This window comes from Oreochromis niloticus, linkage group LG7 (genome assembly GCF_001858045.2).
Source record: "Oreochromis niloticus isolate F11D_XX linkage group LG7, O_niloticus_UMD_NMBU, whole genome shotgun sequence".
NCBI classification, from domain to species: Eukaryota; Metazoa; Chordata; class Actinopteri; order Cichliformes; family Cichlidae; genus Oreochromis; species Oreochromis niloticus.
This window is the reverse complement of record NC_031972.2, coordinates 60524073-60541231: the sequence shown is the minus strand read 5'-3', so window position 1 is coordinate 60541231 and position 17159 is coordinate 60524073. Positions and strand designations below refer to the sequence as shown.

At 39.9% G+C, this 17159-nt stretch overlaps 2 protein-coding genes across 2 annotated transcripts; one reads left to right on the top strand and one right to left on the bottom strand.

Moving 5' to 3' along the window:
* Positions 1-32: 32 nt before the first annotated feature.
* On the top strand, positions 33-5688 carry zgc:153031. Its single transcript, XM_003447073.5, has 6 exons — positions 33-2044; positions 2397-2446; positions 3011-3116; positions 3221-3347; positions 4375-4490; positions 4948-5688. The coding sequence occupies exons 1-6, from the start codon at positions 1938-1940 to the stop codon at positions 5036-5038; spliced, it is 597 nt and encodes a 198-aa protein (XP_003447121.1). The 5' UTR covers positions 33-1937; the 3' UTR covers positions 5039-5688.
* A 4252-nt stretch (positions 5689-9940) lies between these two features.
* mterf2 (mitochondrial transcription termination factor 2) lies at positions 9941-12423 on the bottom strand. Its single transcript, XM_005471068.4, has 2 exons — positions 12321-12423; positions 9941-11504 (listed from the first exon to the last, which is right to left on the bottom strand). The coding sequence occupies exon 2, from the start codon at positions 11476-11478 to the stop codon at positions 10351-10353; it is 1128 nt and encodes a 375-aa protein (XP_005471125.1). The 5' UTR covers positions 11479-11504; positions 12321-12423; the 3' UTR covers positions 9941-10350.
* Positions 12424-17159: the final 4736 nt, after the last annotated feature.

The window sequence follows — 17159 nt, the reverse complement described above, 5'->3', positions numbered from 1 at the left end:
TCCTCAAATTTGTTTCACAGCAGACATATTGACTTGATAAATTAAGCACGTGTGGCATTTTAACCACGATGATTCACTGCCAAGTGTCCCAGGGAACCGTATGGACAACGGCAACGCCTCCCCTAAGAGGAATGAAGCTGTCATTAACACACCTGCTTTTCCTGCTGTGAAACTTCAGCCTGTCTATGAAAAGTCATGTGTGGTTGGTGCCAAGTTGGAGTTACTCAGCCACCAGTAAGATCCAATTTACATGGTGACAGATTAACCAAAAGGTCCTTCCCTTTATTTGCTGACCTACTGAATCTGCACTAAACTTGTCTTAAAGCTACGAGTAAGAAATGATGTCAGGCCCTCCTTTACGGATAAAACTGGTACCTGCATTAAAACATTTAAGCAGAAGTTATATATCGGTATGAGCCAGACTTCGTTCACTCAGCATCCTTTATGAAGTTTGTCCACCTTTAAACTCAGGCTGTAAATGTTGCAACAGATATTGTGAAAGGGTGAAACTATCCCAGCAGTTGTGTGTATTTAGAATACAGAACTGTGAGGCTCATTTCTTCATTTTACAGGAAAATAGTTGATTTATTGAAACGTGTATGTATACATTATACATGGCATATAAGGCAACACAGCCTGAAAACTTGAATAAGAAAGCTTAGCCAAGGAGACTTCAGGAATGGGTTTCCAGGCTTTTTGGAGGACATTTATTTATTGTTTGTTTTGTTTTTTTAAGGATGTGCTGCACACCACGTCAAGTTTTCAGCTTGTAGCCATTTGGGAATCAACACACAACACTAGTTTATCCCTGGACTTGGATACCCTTTTGTTTTAGCTTGATGATTGAGATGTCAGTGCTAAGTGGACAGAAAAAAACCAAATTTCTTTGAAAATAGGCAGGTTCAAGGACTGCACGGAAAATGACTGAAAAGGCACCTATATTGTCCAAAGAAAAACTGAAAGACATTTAGAACAGCTGGAGAACCGTTGCTCACTTTTAAAGATAGAAGAAAACATGGCTCCTTGGAAGCAAAAGAAAAAGAAAAGGTGGCTCAAGACTTTTGCACATTACTGCAAAATATGTTTTGTAGTCTACATCTCTAAATTGAACAATAACCACCAACATTAAGTCCATTATGGGATCCATGTGTTTAGGATTTTTCGTTATTCTTTATTTCCACCCATCTATTTTTTTTTCCAGCTTGTCCAATTAAGGAAAAAGGGTTGTTGCTCACAAGAATCCCCGTAACTCAACGCGGGAATAACCCCCCTTTTAGTTGGTTAACCAATCATATCTGTTGGTTTTGCTTCCTGCCTTTATGCTCCTGATCAGTTTCATTAGTTTTACCTGCGTGACATTCGATCGGTTCTGCTTTCTGTCGTCCTTCGCTCCAAGTCGTCTTCTCCTTCAGCGTTTATCCACCTTTACGCATTTATCTAAAAGTGCTTTGGTGTTTGGGGTCTTTCTGGCCTCACATTGTTCTTCTGTTGGATTATGTTTTGTTGGAGACTGGTTTTTTTTTTTATTTTGGTTTTTTTTGACTTTCCAGTCTGAACCCTGCAGCACATTTTGTTACTTTGTAATTTAATCAAAGTTCATCTTTGTTTACATACCAGCTTTCGTGTATGCAGCAGCTGTGTTGGGATTTTGAAGTAAACTGTTCACTTTGTTTTCACTAGAGTAACACAAGGGTCTGAATATTTTGGGGGATTATTGTGCATTAGCGAAGAGGGCACCTCGTGAGTCGCGTTGCTGTGAAAAACGCGAACAATCCTATTGGGGAAGCACTGAACGTGTCCAATAAGGAGCTTGGACTCGGTGGGCGGCGACAGAGTCCAAACCCCAATAAATTGTTCCCACACACAGGCGCGTTTCTCGATGCAGAGCTTGATCCCCTGCTCCCTTCCTGTTTTGTTTGGCTTGAGTGCTGCTGGAGATGGAAACGAGCTGGGAAAAACTGCAAAAGAAACCCGTTCGCCTCATTGCAGCAGCCTGCAACGACATGGGGATCGGGAAAGATGGAAAACTGCCCTGGGATTTACCGTAAGAGTTAAACCATTGTGGTGACGCTTTAAATAAATTAATTAAAAAAAAATAAAATAGCATACGGAGTATATGCATGGGCGACAGCTGATATGAGTTTTACCTCTGCTTATCTATAATGGTTCAAACAGCAAGAGTAGTTACAAAGGTAACAATCATGTATGTGCTGTGAATATCAGTGTCATTAAGTTGTAACAGTGAGGGCAGCAGTGCTAGAAGTCAGAGTGTGAGTAACCAGGACTAATAAAAGATGTACCCTGTGAGCAGCAGTCAGCTTTCTCAAAATAATGAGCTTACTGTGAAATGCAACTGTTTTCTGCCTGACTTAACACTGGAAATGTGACTTTCACAGGACTGAATTCCAGTACTTTGTGAACACTGTCAAAACGGTATCAAGACCAGGTATTCTTCACATCCCATCATACATTTCTCATACAGGCTTGGGTGTCATTCACAATTTTGAATCACTGCTTCCAAAACCACATCTGCCTTTAGGGACCAAAAAGAGATGAGCACATTTAATATATAAATATATACACACACACACACACACACACACACACACACACACATATATATATATATATGTATATGTATATATATATGTGTGTGTGTGTGTGTGTATATATTCATTTAAAAATGGTAAATAGACTGGTTCTTATGTAGCTCTCTACCTGCTCTGCTACAGGAGCTACAGCCACCATCCCCAAAAAACAAGTATTATTATTAATAAATCTTGGAAGAGTTCATTTTAAAAAAGCAAGTAATTAGGACACATTTCAGTTCAGTTTGGCGTTAGCGCTGAGGGATTTGGCAATGTTTTAGTGTAGTTTTGTAAATTCTGTGAGGACGGCTTAATTAATTTGAACATTTTGATACCCAGTCCTATATTTTGTTCAATAATTTAAAAAGAAACGAAGCTACAAAGGCCGAGATATTAATTATATGTTATTCTGTAAAACACAGGAAGGATGAATTTTATGGTTTGGGGTAGACTCTGCTGGGACTCCCACCCTGAATCTTTGTTTCCACTTCCCAATATTTTGCATGTGGTGCTGAGTAAAACCCTGGAGTGAGTGTTACACAGACACGCAAATTCAGAGACATCCAGAAATCAGTTTTGTTTTTCCCCGTTTTCTCTTCATCATCCTTTCTTCTTGCGGTCTTGTCTTTCAGCACGGTTCCTGATCATGCACACTTCCTGTGTCGAGACTTTGACAGTGCCATCCGCCTGGCTGCAGAGCCCCCCCTCGCTGACTTAATAGAAACCATCTGGATTGTTGGCGGAGTGCAGGTTTACAAGGTAAACCAGTATAGCAGTATCCACCTAGACTACAGTGTATTTAAAGTGGAAGACCTGTTATTGACATGTTCACGTGTAATAGAAGTGAAACCATATACTATAAACCATAGACAGGAGCTTATTTACAGCTCCATATTTTTATTCTTGGACTCTGCTATAATAGACTTGCATGATTTGGAGTCAAAAAGAATATTTACTTTGGTGTAAGCCCTCAGTTCATCCACTTTCTGGGTAGTTTTTAACATGGATCCTGTCTGAATTGTCCTAACTTACTGTGATACTCGAATAAATTGTAAATGGACTGGCATGTATACAGCACTTGTCTAAGTATGTACTCAAAGTGTTTTTTTTCTAGACGCCTCATTCACCCAGTATCACACATACACAGGGCTTTTTTCTATATCCAAGCACTTTGCCTAGCATTCACACACACATTTGCATTGGGGGCAATTCGGGCTTCTGTATCTTACCTAAGGTTACGTCAGTGTGCAGACTGGAGGAGCCGGGAAGCTAACTACTGACTCTACATCCTGAGTCACAGGTGAAAAATTCAAATGTATGCTTTGAGTTTCACACATTTAAAGTAAGAGGCTTTGCTTGGCTCCTTGGTGTGTTTTAGCACCAAGGAACATTATTCACATACTCGGCTCTAAGTGGATGGTTATTTTCTCCCATTGCATAACAAAGTGCCTTATTTCCAAAGTGACATGTTAACACGCAGCATTCTTGTTTTCTAAGCCTCAGCACCCCATTAAAGGTAAATTATACTGAGTGGGTGATATATTGATCAGATTTTCACACATTTGTTTCTAGTGGTTTAACAGAGTTGCAGTGGCTGTAGCAATTAGCTATGTTCTCTGGTTGTCAGAGGATATTTGCATATATTTAATGCATCTTTCTCCGGGCTATCATATATATATATGATAGGGAAGATTCATCAACAACATCCTAAAATCTACTTTGGGGAAAACTATATTTTAGTATTCTCAATGTGAAAAGCATTTCTCTTCCTTTTCCTTTTAACCAGGATGCATTAAACCACCCTTGGTGTGACCTGCTTTACCTGACAGATGTCATGGCTGACTTTGACTGTGATGTTTTCTTCCCAGAATTTGACAAAAATCTATTTCAACTACAGGAAGGGTAAGTTTTCACCTCATCTGAAGTGCAGGGCATACCGATCCCAAAGGCTCAGTGTCTCTTTGCGAATTTGCTGGCACTGAAATGGTTATGAAAGGGTTTGCTTTTTTTATGTGGACCCAGCCAGCCTATGACGCCAGTGAGGAAGTGATTTTTGTTTTTTTTTAACAAAGTCAACATCAGCACCATCTGTCAGCCTGAGACATTGGGTTTTAACAGGTTGCTTACCAAGGGTTTGAACAGCTTTGTTACTGTAATAAAACTGAATTGAAATAGTAAATTGGCAAATGTTTACATAAGGGAGATTATCGTGCAGTTTTATAATCAACCTTTTAATATCCAATTTAATGAATGTGAGGATAATTCTACTCTACCTATCTGCCTTTTGATTGTTTTATTAAATTATGATCAGTTGTTTTTGTTCTAATTAACCTTTTTTCCTCTCTTGTTTTCAAATAAGATTTCCCGGTGTGCCAAGTGAAATTCAAGAGGAGAATGGCATTAAGTTCAAATACCAAGTATTCAAGAGAGACACTGCTGACACTGTGTAGAATACCTTTTTTAAGGAAAGAAATGCCAATATCTTAAAAAAGACTTTTAGAAATGTAGTCGATGAATAATTCAAACAGTATAAATGTGACTTCTTGGTCTTTGCAGTCCGTAGCCACTGAACTGCTATAAGTACAGACACTCCAATAGTGCTGCAGTGCTTGCCGCTCAACTATTTTACTTTTTTTAGTTTCTGCTCTTTTTTTAAGCTACTATAATCAGATCTGGCATGTCACTTTCTCCTATTGCCCTGTCATTTGGCAGTGTTCCCATCTCGTCCTCCTACTCAGTCATTTAATGCAGCACAGAAAATGTGCTTGGTTCAGTCAGCAGCCTGCATCAACGCCAGCCTCTGATACTCCAGGTATCACAGTAGATCTCTTACCTTCTCAGTCAGCTTGACAGGTGCCTGTTTAGAAAGTGATGATTTAATAACTCCACCTGTGTGCTTTCACATTATAGTACGTCTTATTTAAAATGTTACTGCTTAAATCTGTGGTAGTTGGAAATTGTGAGACTCATATTTGTTAATACCGGCTCTTGCTGGGATGTTTTTGATGACAGAACCATAGATACATGGTGAATTTTTAATGGAGAAATAATTGACACGTTTGTTTTTTTTCCCCAGTTTTAATTAAATACTTTACTCTTATCTGGCTGTATGTGATCCTTTTAACCAGTAGATGGAGGTATATGAATGAGGCAAGAGACCAAAAGCTTATGAGCACGCTGCTGTTAAATGATTATCAATATTTTACATCTTGCTTCTAGCTAGTGCATTTTTGAAATTTGCTCAGTAAATAAAACTTAACTTAATCAGAACAAGAAAACACCTCAACTATGAGTAAATTATCTATTTATTTGAGCACTAAAAAGCTCCATTGACTGTCTGTGGGTGTATGACTGTCTATCAAAAAGACTTCATGGATCAGTGTTTCACTATAAACCTAAGTGAGAGTTTTCTGGAAGTTTTCATCTTCCTGTTTAGCATCCATCACTACTTTACTTTGACCTCTGTCATGATGACTTCATGTAGTCTTTATCTTTAACCAGCCACCACCTCAGTAGATATCTAATCAGAGCCAATGAAATGAGCATACGGGGACAGGATACATAGTGGCACAGTTATTCACTAGTCCAACTACAAGAGGAACAGTTGTTGCTAAAAAGCTCAGAAAAATGAGGAATGCAAAGGGGTCTTTATCCAAGGAAATATTTTTAACCAGAACAGCAGGCTTTTGGCACATGTCTAGTTTACTGTTGCAAGAGGAATGCTATCAACACTGGTATTAATGTCACAGTCTGCAGCCCAAAATGCCCATTCCTGAATAAGAGCATCACCAACCCATGTTTTGGATCGTCTCATCCACTGCATGGGAGTCGCAAAAGGTCAAGAAAAAGGTCACCAAGCGTTCATTCAGTCTTCATCCTTCAAGTCTTTTCCCTTTAACCCTTTCATGCATAGTGGTCACTACAGTGGACAGCTATTCAAAGGCTGTTTTCTTGTATTTGTGTCAGTGTTCATGGTATACAATACTTGCAGATCATTGTTGCATCCCTGTAGAAGAAAGTTTCTTCACTTCTTCCAGTTGCACAAAACACTGGTCCTGGAGTCCATCTCACGCATAATAACAAACTTTGACAAGATCCAAGTGCAGTTTTCACAACACATGTCAGAAACAATAAATCATAAGAAAACTGCTTAACAGTCAGGGTGGATCTTTTCTGGCTTTATAACATTAAAAACATTTTTCAGTGGCTGCAGATTTGTTGGCTGCACATCCATGAAGCAAAACTCCTGCTCAACCACATTCCAAAGGTGCTCTATTGGATTGAGATCTGGTGACTTTGAAGGCCATTTGGGTACACTGACCTCGTCATGGTCAAGAAAATGGCTTGAGATGATTTGAGCTTTGTGACCTGTTGATCCAGGTAGGATGAGGTCATGTTTTCATGTTATTTACACCAAATTCTGACTGTACCATCTGAATGTTGCAGCAGAAATCGAGACTCAGAACAGGCAATATTTTTCCAATCTTCTATTGTCTGATTTTGGTGAGCCCAGTTTGCTGTTCTTAGCTGACAGGAGTGGAACCTGGTGTGGTCTTCTGCTGCTGTAGCCCATCTTCAAGGTCTGCTGTGTGGTCAGAGATGCTGTTCTGTATACCCTGATTGTAATGAGTAGTTATTTAACCTACTGTTGCCCTACTATTAGCTCAAAGCAGTCTGGCAGTTCTCTTCTGACTTCTGACATTTTCAAAGCAAGTGTACACACGTTTTTGTATATACAACATATGTTACTAAACAGACAGGGCTTGATGACATGATTGGTTGAAATCTTCTTTCATAAGCTGTCCTAGTAAGAACAGTAAAAGCATAGGACTCGAACCTACTCCTGCTGTCAAAAATCTGATTTTTGATACTGCCCAAGAATTATTTGAAGAAACAGTAAAAGTGCTAAAACTCAGAAAAAAAAGACCTGCTATTTAAAGGCATGCAACTGTTGTTTCAAGTGGTTGATCAAGTGATAGATTCAGTCACGAGTGAATAAATGACTGTGCTGTCCAACAGACCACAGCCCTCAACAGGTGAGATTTCACCAAGTGACAGATGATTCTCTGCTTCAAAGTTGTGAATCTCTGATGGAACATTCAATATAGAAAGTTATTTACTTCTTGCTATTGAACATCCATCAATGTGACATTTATTTCCCTCCTGCAGAATGTAAAGTATATTTGTGTGGTGTCATCAGGGTGACAGAAAACAAACTTTCTAGTGTAGGTGGGGAAAGAGAAATTGAGATTAGAGCACACAGTATCTCCAGTTCATGATATAAATGTAAATACACCAGAACAACTCACAGCATGGAGTCAAACACATTTTTAAAGCTGAAACTCTATGAGTGACATTAGTATGAATAAAACCCAAACATGACTTTTGAAATATTCTAATGTTTGGTTCTCTTTTCTGGTTTACATAAGGCATTTTGATTTTTTTGCCACTTAAATATTCCTAGTGGAATATTTAAGTGGCAAAAAGCTCATTTTCCACCTCCTTTTGCTGCTTTTGAAGAATAGACTTCTAAATGAAAATGCCAGGGCTTAACTCACACTGACTTCAAATGAGGACTATTTACTGCAGCAGTGGTCGTCTGAGCTCCTGCGTCAGCTGGAAATCATATCTTCTAATTGCAGATGTCATCTGTTTCCTGTGAGATATGACCCATAAAAGCAGAATGTTAAGCATGGGGAGTTTCAACCACTGGTGTGTTTGAAATGAAAAAGGACAATTTATACTCCTACTTATTAACCTCTCTGGCCTGCCCGTGTAATTCAAGCGCTCAGCACAGGAGAATGAGGGTGTCCACTGAGGACAATAGGACACTGGGTAAGAAATTGAGATGACTTCCACTTATACACCTGAGGCCTCGTCTCATCTGCCTCGCCTTGATACGTCCCGATTAACTCCCTCGTATTCATGACTAAGCATCGGCTAAAGACGAACACTGTAACCTTGCAACATGATGAATTAAAGCAAATGTCAGCGCTGTGCAGAGTTAGAAACCTTTAGTTCGTCAGCTGCAGTTTACTCGAGGTAACGCTGCAGCCCCTCAGGGCTTCTGTGTTGTGAATGGCTGGAAAATAAACTCTAGTCAAACATCCATCTGCTGAGCTCAAATTCTTTACCAGATGCACTCACTTTTTGAATCATCTGCCCAACGGCTACGGCCATGTCTACGGGACCATGGTGAGTGATTCAGACAGCAGCAGATGGGAGGTTGTTAACGTACACCCCCGCCCCTCTAGACACACAAGTCCTCAGTCTCTTTGTTGTGACCCCCATCGTCTACATTATAAGAGTGAGGGGACCTTGAGGCATAAAGTCATGACTTCATTAGTTGTGATGCTCGCTTCCATTAAAAGGCACTCTTAAGCATGTTTCAAGGGCTTTTGGTGGCTTTGAAACATTAAGACACATTCAAAATTAGACATTTTATGGTCCCCTCTCTTGGTTTAGACAATGCCTAGTATGATTGTATATTGATTTTGTGGCTTACGCTAAAATGGGCACTTATCCAAAAGCCTTTTTAGAACCACGTGACACACACAGACATGAAAACCTTTAATTAATAAAGTCAAACCTTATGGAAAATCGATTTAGTCTAAATGAAATGAAAGTCTACTGATTTTTTTGAATGCCAGAAAGGTTGCAAAGGTCCAGTCCGAAATCAAAGGCACATCACTTTGTTCCTTTTTTTTTATCTTGCGTGGGTGCATTTGAATTCATTTGAAATGATAATGAAGTGACATTTTAGAAGTGAAATAGCTTCTAATAAAGTGTCTCCATCTGTAGAGTAACAATAAAAATCTGAGGCGCAGTTAGATTTCATCCCTGAGGGGAACCGTTGTGCAGCCAAGAACATTGTGTGAAAAGGAGACACTTGCACAGACAGTAAATAAAATGGTTTGAAAAGCCTTGTTTGTTCTCCGTGATACATCTGATAGACCAATCAGCACGTCTGTCACCAAGCTGTCATGTCACGCAGAGTTTTATGTGACGTTATTGTAAGGAGTTTTTTTGACAAGGGACTGCATCTTCCCTAAAACCGACACATTAAGATGCCGTTGCATTTGTCTCACTTTCTGATATCAGTCTGATAAATCAGCACATAGCCGCTGTCATCTCTTCCAGTGTGAATTTACACCTACATGAAAGTGCACTGCTTTTTCTTTGTAACACCTCAGACTTGTAAAAACTGAATGTTGGGGTGCAATCACACCTTTCTTTGGTCTGAACTACAAGTGAAAATTTTACTTTTTTTTTTTTTTTTTTACAATTCGGAAAAATTCACACAGCCTAAATAGACTGAAAAAAAAAACCCATTCACAACACTTCACACCATAGCTTGTTAACTGGATTTTAATTACATTACATCCCACGAGGTTGGAGATTTTGGCAGGAGAAAGCCTATAAAACATTCTCTGCATTGTACCTTTAGCTGTTTTTAAAACCCAGTTTTAAACATACAAGTAAAAAATAAATTAATTATGAAGAAAGTCTTTAATAGGTTGTTTTACAGAGTATTCAGATTCCAATTTAAGGCATCTTCACAGACAAAATTCACTGTACAGATTAAATGGCATCATTGTAGTTAAATGATCCAATTAAACTACAGCAATAAATTCAAACATATGATTATAATGTAAGTGGAAGTGAAAGCACATTTGTAATTAAGACACTTTAATCTTTTACAAAGTACAAATACCCATATGAACGACGTGGATCCAGTTAGTGTTCGTCCATACAACCCGTGTCAATCATCCGCTTTTAAAGGGGCGACAGGATTAAAAAGTGGTCTCTCCCTACGGAGCTGTAGTTTTCCAAAGCTCATCTCAAAGTCCTTCTTAGTGCCATTTAGCACCTCCAGACTACCTGTCCTTATGTCATAACCTCGAGCCTTGAGTCGCTGGATGCGATAATTTACTATTTGCGTGGTTAGTTCTAGGACAGTTGGAGTCTCTGTGATTTGACACATGCTGATCCCAGCACTGAGAAGACCCTCAAAACGTTCAGCCAGAGTAGATTCAGGGTAGTACAGAAGAGCTGGACACCTGAGGATGATGTCCCGCAGCTCTGTCTCAGAGCACCCAATGGTGTCTTGAGAGTACAGCAGAGTGCGACGCATGCTGTCTGGGTTCAGCTCAGTCACAAAGCCCTTCAGCCTGGACAGCAGGTGGAGCAGCTGGGGTGTGCTGAAGCCCTTGTCTCTCAGAAAAAGGAAGTTCTCTTTCAGCACCTCTGGAGGCTTGAGAAGAACAAACGGGTTCTGACTCAGCAACTTCTGAAGCCAGATTTTCATGTTGGCCTCCTCCCCCCCGAGCTCCTGGTAGGCCTGTTGGAGGGTGTGGACCATCAGCTCGTTATGCTCTACTGGCCGGCTGAAGCTTTGAGGAGCGCTGGCCATGAGTTTGGTGATGACTCGTTTGTTCAGGTTTAAACTCTGGAAGTAGGAGATGTTGTTTCGCTGGTTGTCATGGTGACTGGAGGAGGTGAAAAATGAGGCTGGGAATTTCTCAATGATACCAACCAGCTCCCTCTGGTTTGGACACACAGACATCCACAGCTCTTTTTGAGTGTAAATCTGCTCAGGATTACAGAGGACAGCCTCAGGATGACTTGTTAAAATATGAGCAATGATGGGGCCCGAGGCCCCCATGTTCTTTAGGAGTTCGGCTACTTCTTTTGTGTAGGCTGGACTCTGAAGCAGCACCCATCCTTTAAGTTTACGGACCTTCTGGATGTCCACAGATAGATCATAAAGAGCTTCTACAGTCTGCTGGTTCTCTGCTACACTGTGTGTCGCACGTGATCTGAGGTTTAAAGGTAGAGCTGTGACAGGTTGGCACCGGAGGCACAGGAATGTTGCGATCGAACGAAGCATTGATGCAAATTCCTAACACCAATCCCCTAAACACAAGGAGGAAAAGAAAATATTTAAGTAACCAGAGCACACAGGCCAATCCTTACATTTATTTAAGGCTTGTGGTCACCCTTGCTCTGTTTGGTTAGCGCCCATCATGACAACAGAACAATATTAATGTTTTACTAACTCCAGAAATTTTAAGCGAACAAAAACAAGGTCCAGGCACGCAGAGCCGGGGGATATTTCTAAAGCACAACCTGTATTGATTCATCTACCTTTATTATTTCTAAACTGACACACTTTAAATCTTTCATCTCATTTTGTACCATCATCTTCCAGCTCCGACTCCAATGCTTCATGCTCCTTTAGTTAATGTCACTCATCCTATCTTTGCATGCATATCAGAGGCTTTTTATCAGAACTTAATGGTCTCTCTGTACAGCTGCTGCCATATGTTTCATAGGGGAAAAGCAAGAGCCAACTCGATTACCTGACACTATTGACGACTATTTGTAGATAGCATCTTTGAAAGCAGCCTGTTGTTACTCAAAGCTTTTTATTTCAGCACTGTAAATAAACATGTTCGTTACATCTTCACAGAAGCTGCTTGTATGACTGACGGCATTTATTTGACCATGTCAAAATACAACGCTTCTTGCACTGACCCGAGTATTTTCATTTGAAGAGTCATGCCGGGTACAGAGCGTGTCAGCTGAGCTAACAACTATGCGAGATAGTCTCAATATCCAGCTGACAGCTCATTTATTATAATATTTATTCATTCTTGCTGACAAAAGATGTATACATTTTAGAAACACTGGGGAAACTTTTGCAAAATCACCAAAACAAAAATGAATTACCTTTGTTAGCGGTCAGGGGATGTGACGTTTTGTTATGAAACCGATTTCTTCGTCTACACTTTGTGTTGTGTGGTGTTCCACAGCGACACACAGAGGCCCTGACTGGTACTGCACAGCAAGGCAGCTACCTGTAAACTCAAGTGACCCAGAGAAAAATTATTTTACAGACAGAATGCAGAGAAGTCGATGTAGAAGTGTGTTATTTTATTTGATGTACCAGTTTGCCCAACTTCTCTGTTTTTCAAAGCTGCACTCTTTTTATTGCAGCCCATATGTCCGATAATTAAATAATTTTGGCAAAAATCTGTATCTCAAACAGCAGTTGGTGCTCTTTCAAAACCCTGCAGCATACGGGGCCCTGATGAGTGTAATCAGTGCCGGGCTGAATTGGACTGAACGCACGGAGAGTTTCCTCGCAGTTGGTGCTTAATCACGATGCTTGATCACCAGCTCTGCAAGCTGTTCCCTAAGTAGTACAGGAACTGCTGCTGTTGAGTGAGTATCTGGGTTCATTATAGTTTATATAATAGTAAACAGATGATATGTCTCAAAGGAAAAGAGGTCAGTGCTTTTGTTTTAAAAAAAAGAGAGTTCCTTTTGAGATCTTGTTCAAATCCGGTCATTTTTGAGATGATTGTTTCTGTACATGATCACTGATTTTAAAAATGAGCCTCATAAACAAGTCAAGTAAAACTAACATTAAAACACTTTTTGATTCCAGTCCGTGCGTAGCAGCCTGTGATTGCTTTTATTGGCAGAGGAACAGTAGTCACTGCAGGAATCAACATATGCACATTCATTATCTATAGCAGTAGCACAGTTACACACACAGAGGCAGACTCTCGAAATCACAAGAACTGTCATCATTTCAAACATTGTTATAATTAATGCTGTTACTGCTGCATTTAAAGCAAGGTTGAAGTTAATATTCACTGAAGCAAAATATGAATATATATAAAAAAAATATATTTGTACAGCAGCACGGTGGCACGGTGGTTAGCACTGTTGCCGCACAGCAAGAAGGTCCTGAGTTCAATTCCACCATCAGGCTGGGGTCTTTCTGTGTGGAGTTTGCATGTTTTCCCCGTGTTTGCGTGGGTTCCCTCCGGGTACTCCGGCTTCCTCCCACCGTCCAAAGACATGCAGTTTGAGGGGATAGGTTAATTGGATAATCGACAATAATAATTGTCACTAGGTGTGAATGTGAGCGTGAATGGTTGTCTGTCCCTGTGTGTTGGCCCTGCGACAGACTGGCGACCTGTCCAGGGTGTACCCTGCCTCTTGCCCTATGACAGCTGGGATAGGCTCCAGCGCCCCCCGCGACCCTGGAAAGGATAAGCGGAAGCAGATGGATGGATAAAAAAATACATAATCTCTTAAAGTAAATGGCCTGTATTTATATAGCGCTTTACTAGTCCCTAAGGACCCCAAAGCGCTTTACATATCCAGTCATTCACCCATTCACACACTGGTGATGGCAAGCTACGTTGTAGCCACAGCCACCCAAAGTGTCACTAGATTCCATGTAAATTTAAGGGGCTTTTAAATTAAAAATTCACATTTAAATAGAAAAAAACTACTCAATCAGTTGTTTGTTTGCTTTTAATATATTGCATTTTTGCTAATAAATTACACTCTAAATAAATGTGTGAACTCCCACATAGCTCATGCTCATTTCTTATTGCTTTTATATATGACTTTATTGGTTTCTCACATCATTTTAAAGCAATTTTGGTCCACTTTTTGTTATAACATTGCTTTCGTTCATTGAGGTTTGGAGTCTTTGTTTATGCACTCAAGGTCTCATCGCAGCATCTGTGCTTGAGATCATTTTCCTGTTGTATAACATCATTTCCCTGTCACATGGCCTCACATTTGAATCTTCAATGCAGGTAAACAAAAGAGGTCATGGTCAGCTTCATGACTGGAAGGTGCTGAAGTCCTGTGGCTGCAAAACAAAACTACTCCTTCACCACAGCGCTTGACATTTGGTATGAGGTGTTTTTGCTTATATCCTGTGATCTTCTTTTGGGAAAGGCTTTTTCTTGGTAAGCATTCCAAACAGACACATTTCTTGTATTTGTCTAACTTTACCTTCATAAAATGTAACATTCAATATTGCTAACTGAGGCCTGTTCTGTCTGAGATGTAGCTCTTGGGTTTTTTGCAATTTCACTGGATATTATTTCTGACCTTGGGGTGAATTTGCTGGGATGTCCACTTCTGGGAAGATTGGCAGCTGTCTTGAATGTTTTGCACTTGTGAATAATTTTTCTCACTGTAGAATGATGAATTGGAAATGGCCTTCTAACCCTTCCCAGATTGATGGGCAGCACAATTGCTTCTGTAATATCATTGCTGATGTTTTTCCTCTTTGGCATTGCATTAAAACACACCTGAATGCTTCACACCAGCAAACTGCCAGAACTTCTGCTTTTATGGAGGTGGCCACAATTGCTGATATTTCAGTTAATCAAATGCATTTGATTAGCAACACCTGGCTGGTACTTAATTCCTATGTAAGCACTAAGGGTGTATTTGTATAGTCTGCTTTGATGATTTATTTTTTCTGCTTCCTGTGGGGTGATCTGGGGCATTTAACCCCCTTTTACCCACATCTGCAAGCCCATTTATTGAGAAAAAAAGAAAATGAGTTTCATCAGTAAATATGTAAAAATGGCCTCTCGAGCATGTTTTACAGCATCGACTGCAGGGTCTAATTTGTGATTAATGCATTGAACGGCAGTCATGTTAGGGCTTTTTACACAAGAGTGTAGCTGTACCATTAGTTGCAAAGCCAACAAACTGTGTACCTTTCTTTAGAGACACCTTTCATAGCATGGCTTTACAGCAGAATCTAACAGACAGATACCTTGTTCTGTAACTGCAAATCAACAAGTTGAAATAAGAAGCTCCATAACTCAACTGATGTAACTGGTGCGTGACTTGGCAAGACCTGAAACATAAATGTATTGCAACATACTTGATGTGATTCTATCGCTTACAAATAGACTATCTCTTAATCATAGACTTGCATCTCTGCCAGATCGCCTAATGGGACTCAAGTCAGTATGTTTTACTGACCTATCCAACTTATCCAATGAATCCATCTTGACCAAGTCCTCTTATTAGACCAACAACTAACCTGTTTCCTGTGCAGATATGGGGTTTCCCCCTTATCTGTTTGCCCTCTCTCCTTGACATACTGCAAGCTCTGGCAGTAACAACCTGTGAAAATGAAAGAAAGACATCCAAGAGAATGACTACTTTGTTACAAGAACATGCAGATTTTACATAGATAAGAAGATAAGATCTGTCCTGGTTTATGTTACCTTTACAGTGTTGGAAAACAGAAAATCTGCTTCATATTACAGTATGCTGCTAATGTTAAGCAAGTATTTACCCAAGGACCCAACACCAGAGAGAGGTATTGATTTTCATAGTTGTACTATTAATCAGCTATAAAGAGCTCAGCATTCATAGAGTGAAAAAGTGGAGTAATAAGATGAGCTGTGACCTGTTGTTTTATGGCAGCTCCAAGTCAGTATTATTATTAATTAGTCTGGTGCCATATTAAACAACTGGGCAGAAGGCTGGCGAAGTAAATAAGCCGAGCAGTTTATTATTGACAGATTTAAAATCTTTCACAGCTACCAAAAAAATAGGTCACACAAGACACAGACAGTTACTTTATAATCAAACTGCAATATTTCAAGGCTTCTAGTAGTAACACTGATAAGGACGCTGTCTTCTATTCACATTCATATTGTAAATGTACTGTCAATGTCGCTTAGCTTGATATAACAGGACATAGCTTTTGTGTCTTGTACAAATTCCTCAGTTGTTGCATTATTAAACTGATAAAGCAACGGATGAATCATTTGTGTCCTCTCACAGTGACAAAATAAATAAAAGTGACAGTGCAATATACCAGAAACATAACCTAATACAAGTTTTGTAATGCAGATTTAGTTCAGATTAGTCCACTCACTCAATATCACTATGATGGTAAACAAATCCTGAACTGCATTCATTTACAAATATGCAATCAAGCTTGCATGGAGGAAGAAGGGTTTATCTCACAGATACACAAAGATGCATGATGAGTGATGTAACCTGGAGTAATGCAGTCTTTCAGCATCAGACTTTTTCCAGGCCGTCTACTGGAGCTAATCAGACCCCAGCTTATGTCCCAGCAGCAAGTATCAATGGATTCAATTCAGTTTTATTTATTTCACATCAAATCACAACAGCTGCCTAAAGGTGCTTAATCTGTCTTCTTAATCCAAACCTACCTGGTGGCTTTCTCTGTGGCTTCAGTAGTGGAGCTAACAGATCTCTTTTTATCTTGTCCAGTGAAGCCTCGTACTTTGTGCCCTGTAAAACCTCACCACCTCACCCTCACAGGCTTGCAAGCTTCCAAGCTTCCAGGCCTAGTGGTACTTACACCTAGTACCTAGGTACTTGGCATGATTTTGTTTGCTTCATCCATTTGCTCTTTCCAGTTGTTGGCAGTAGTAAGGCTAGCTTTTGGACAGATGTTAGATAATGAGATTTTCTGCTGTAGTACATTTTCCCTTCTCATTGGAGCTCCTTGCGATCACATCCCCACCATCCTACTGGTTCAAAGTTCCCCCACACCTGCTTGCACACACATCTGAATAAGGTGTTGCTGGTCTTTGTCCTCGGTGTCATTGACCCTGGTTGCAGGGAATTAGGTATTATAAAAGAGAAAGGAGAAGCAGACCATTTTGAATAAGTGGATCACACCTAAAATAATCATCTCATAATCTCTGAAACCACAAGGAGTTCAAAAAATAATTCATTTACAATAAAATA

Coding starts and splice junctions, on each gene's coding strand:
- zgc:153031 (XM_003447073.5), top strand. CDS start 1,938: ATGGAAACGAGCTGGGAAAAACTGCAAAAGAAACCCGTTCGCCTCATT. Junction 2,045..2,396: donor AAACTGCCCTGGGATTTACC/GTAAGAGTTAAA, acceptor TGACTTTCACAG/GACTGAATTCCAGTACTTTG. Junction 3,117..3,220: donor GTGCTGAGTAAAACCCTGGA/GTGAGTGTTACA, acceptor CTTGTCTTTCAG/CACGGTTCCTGATCATGCAC.
- mterf2 (XM_005471068.4), bottom strand. CDS start 11,478: ATGCTTCGTTCGATCGCAACATTCCTGTGCCTCCGGTGCCAACCTGTC.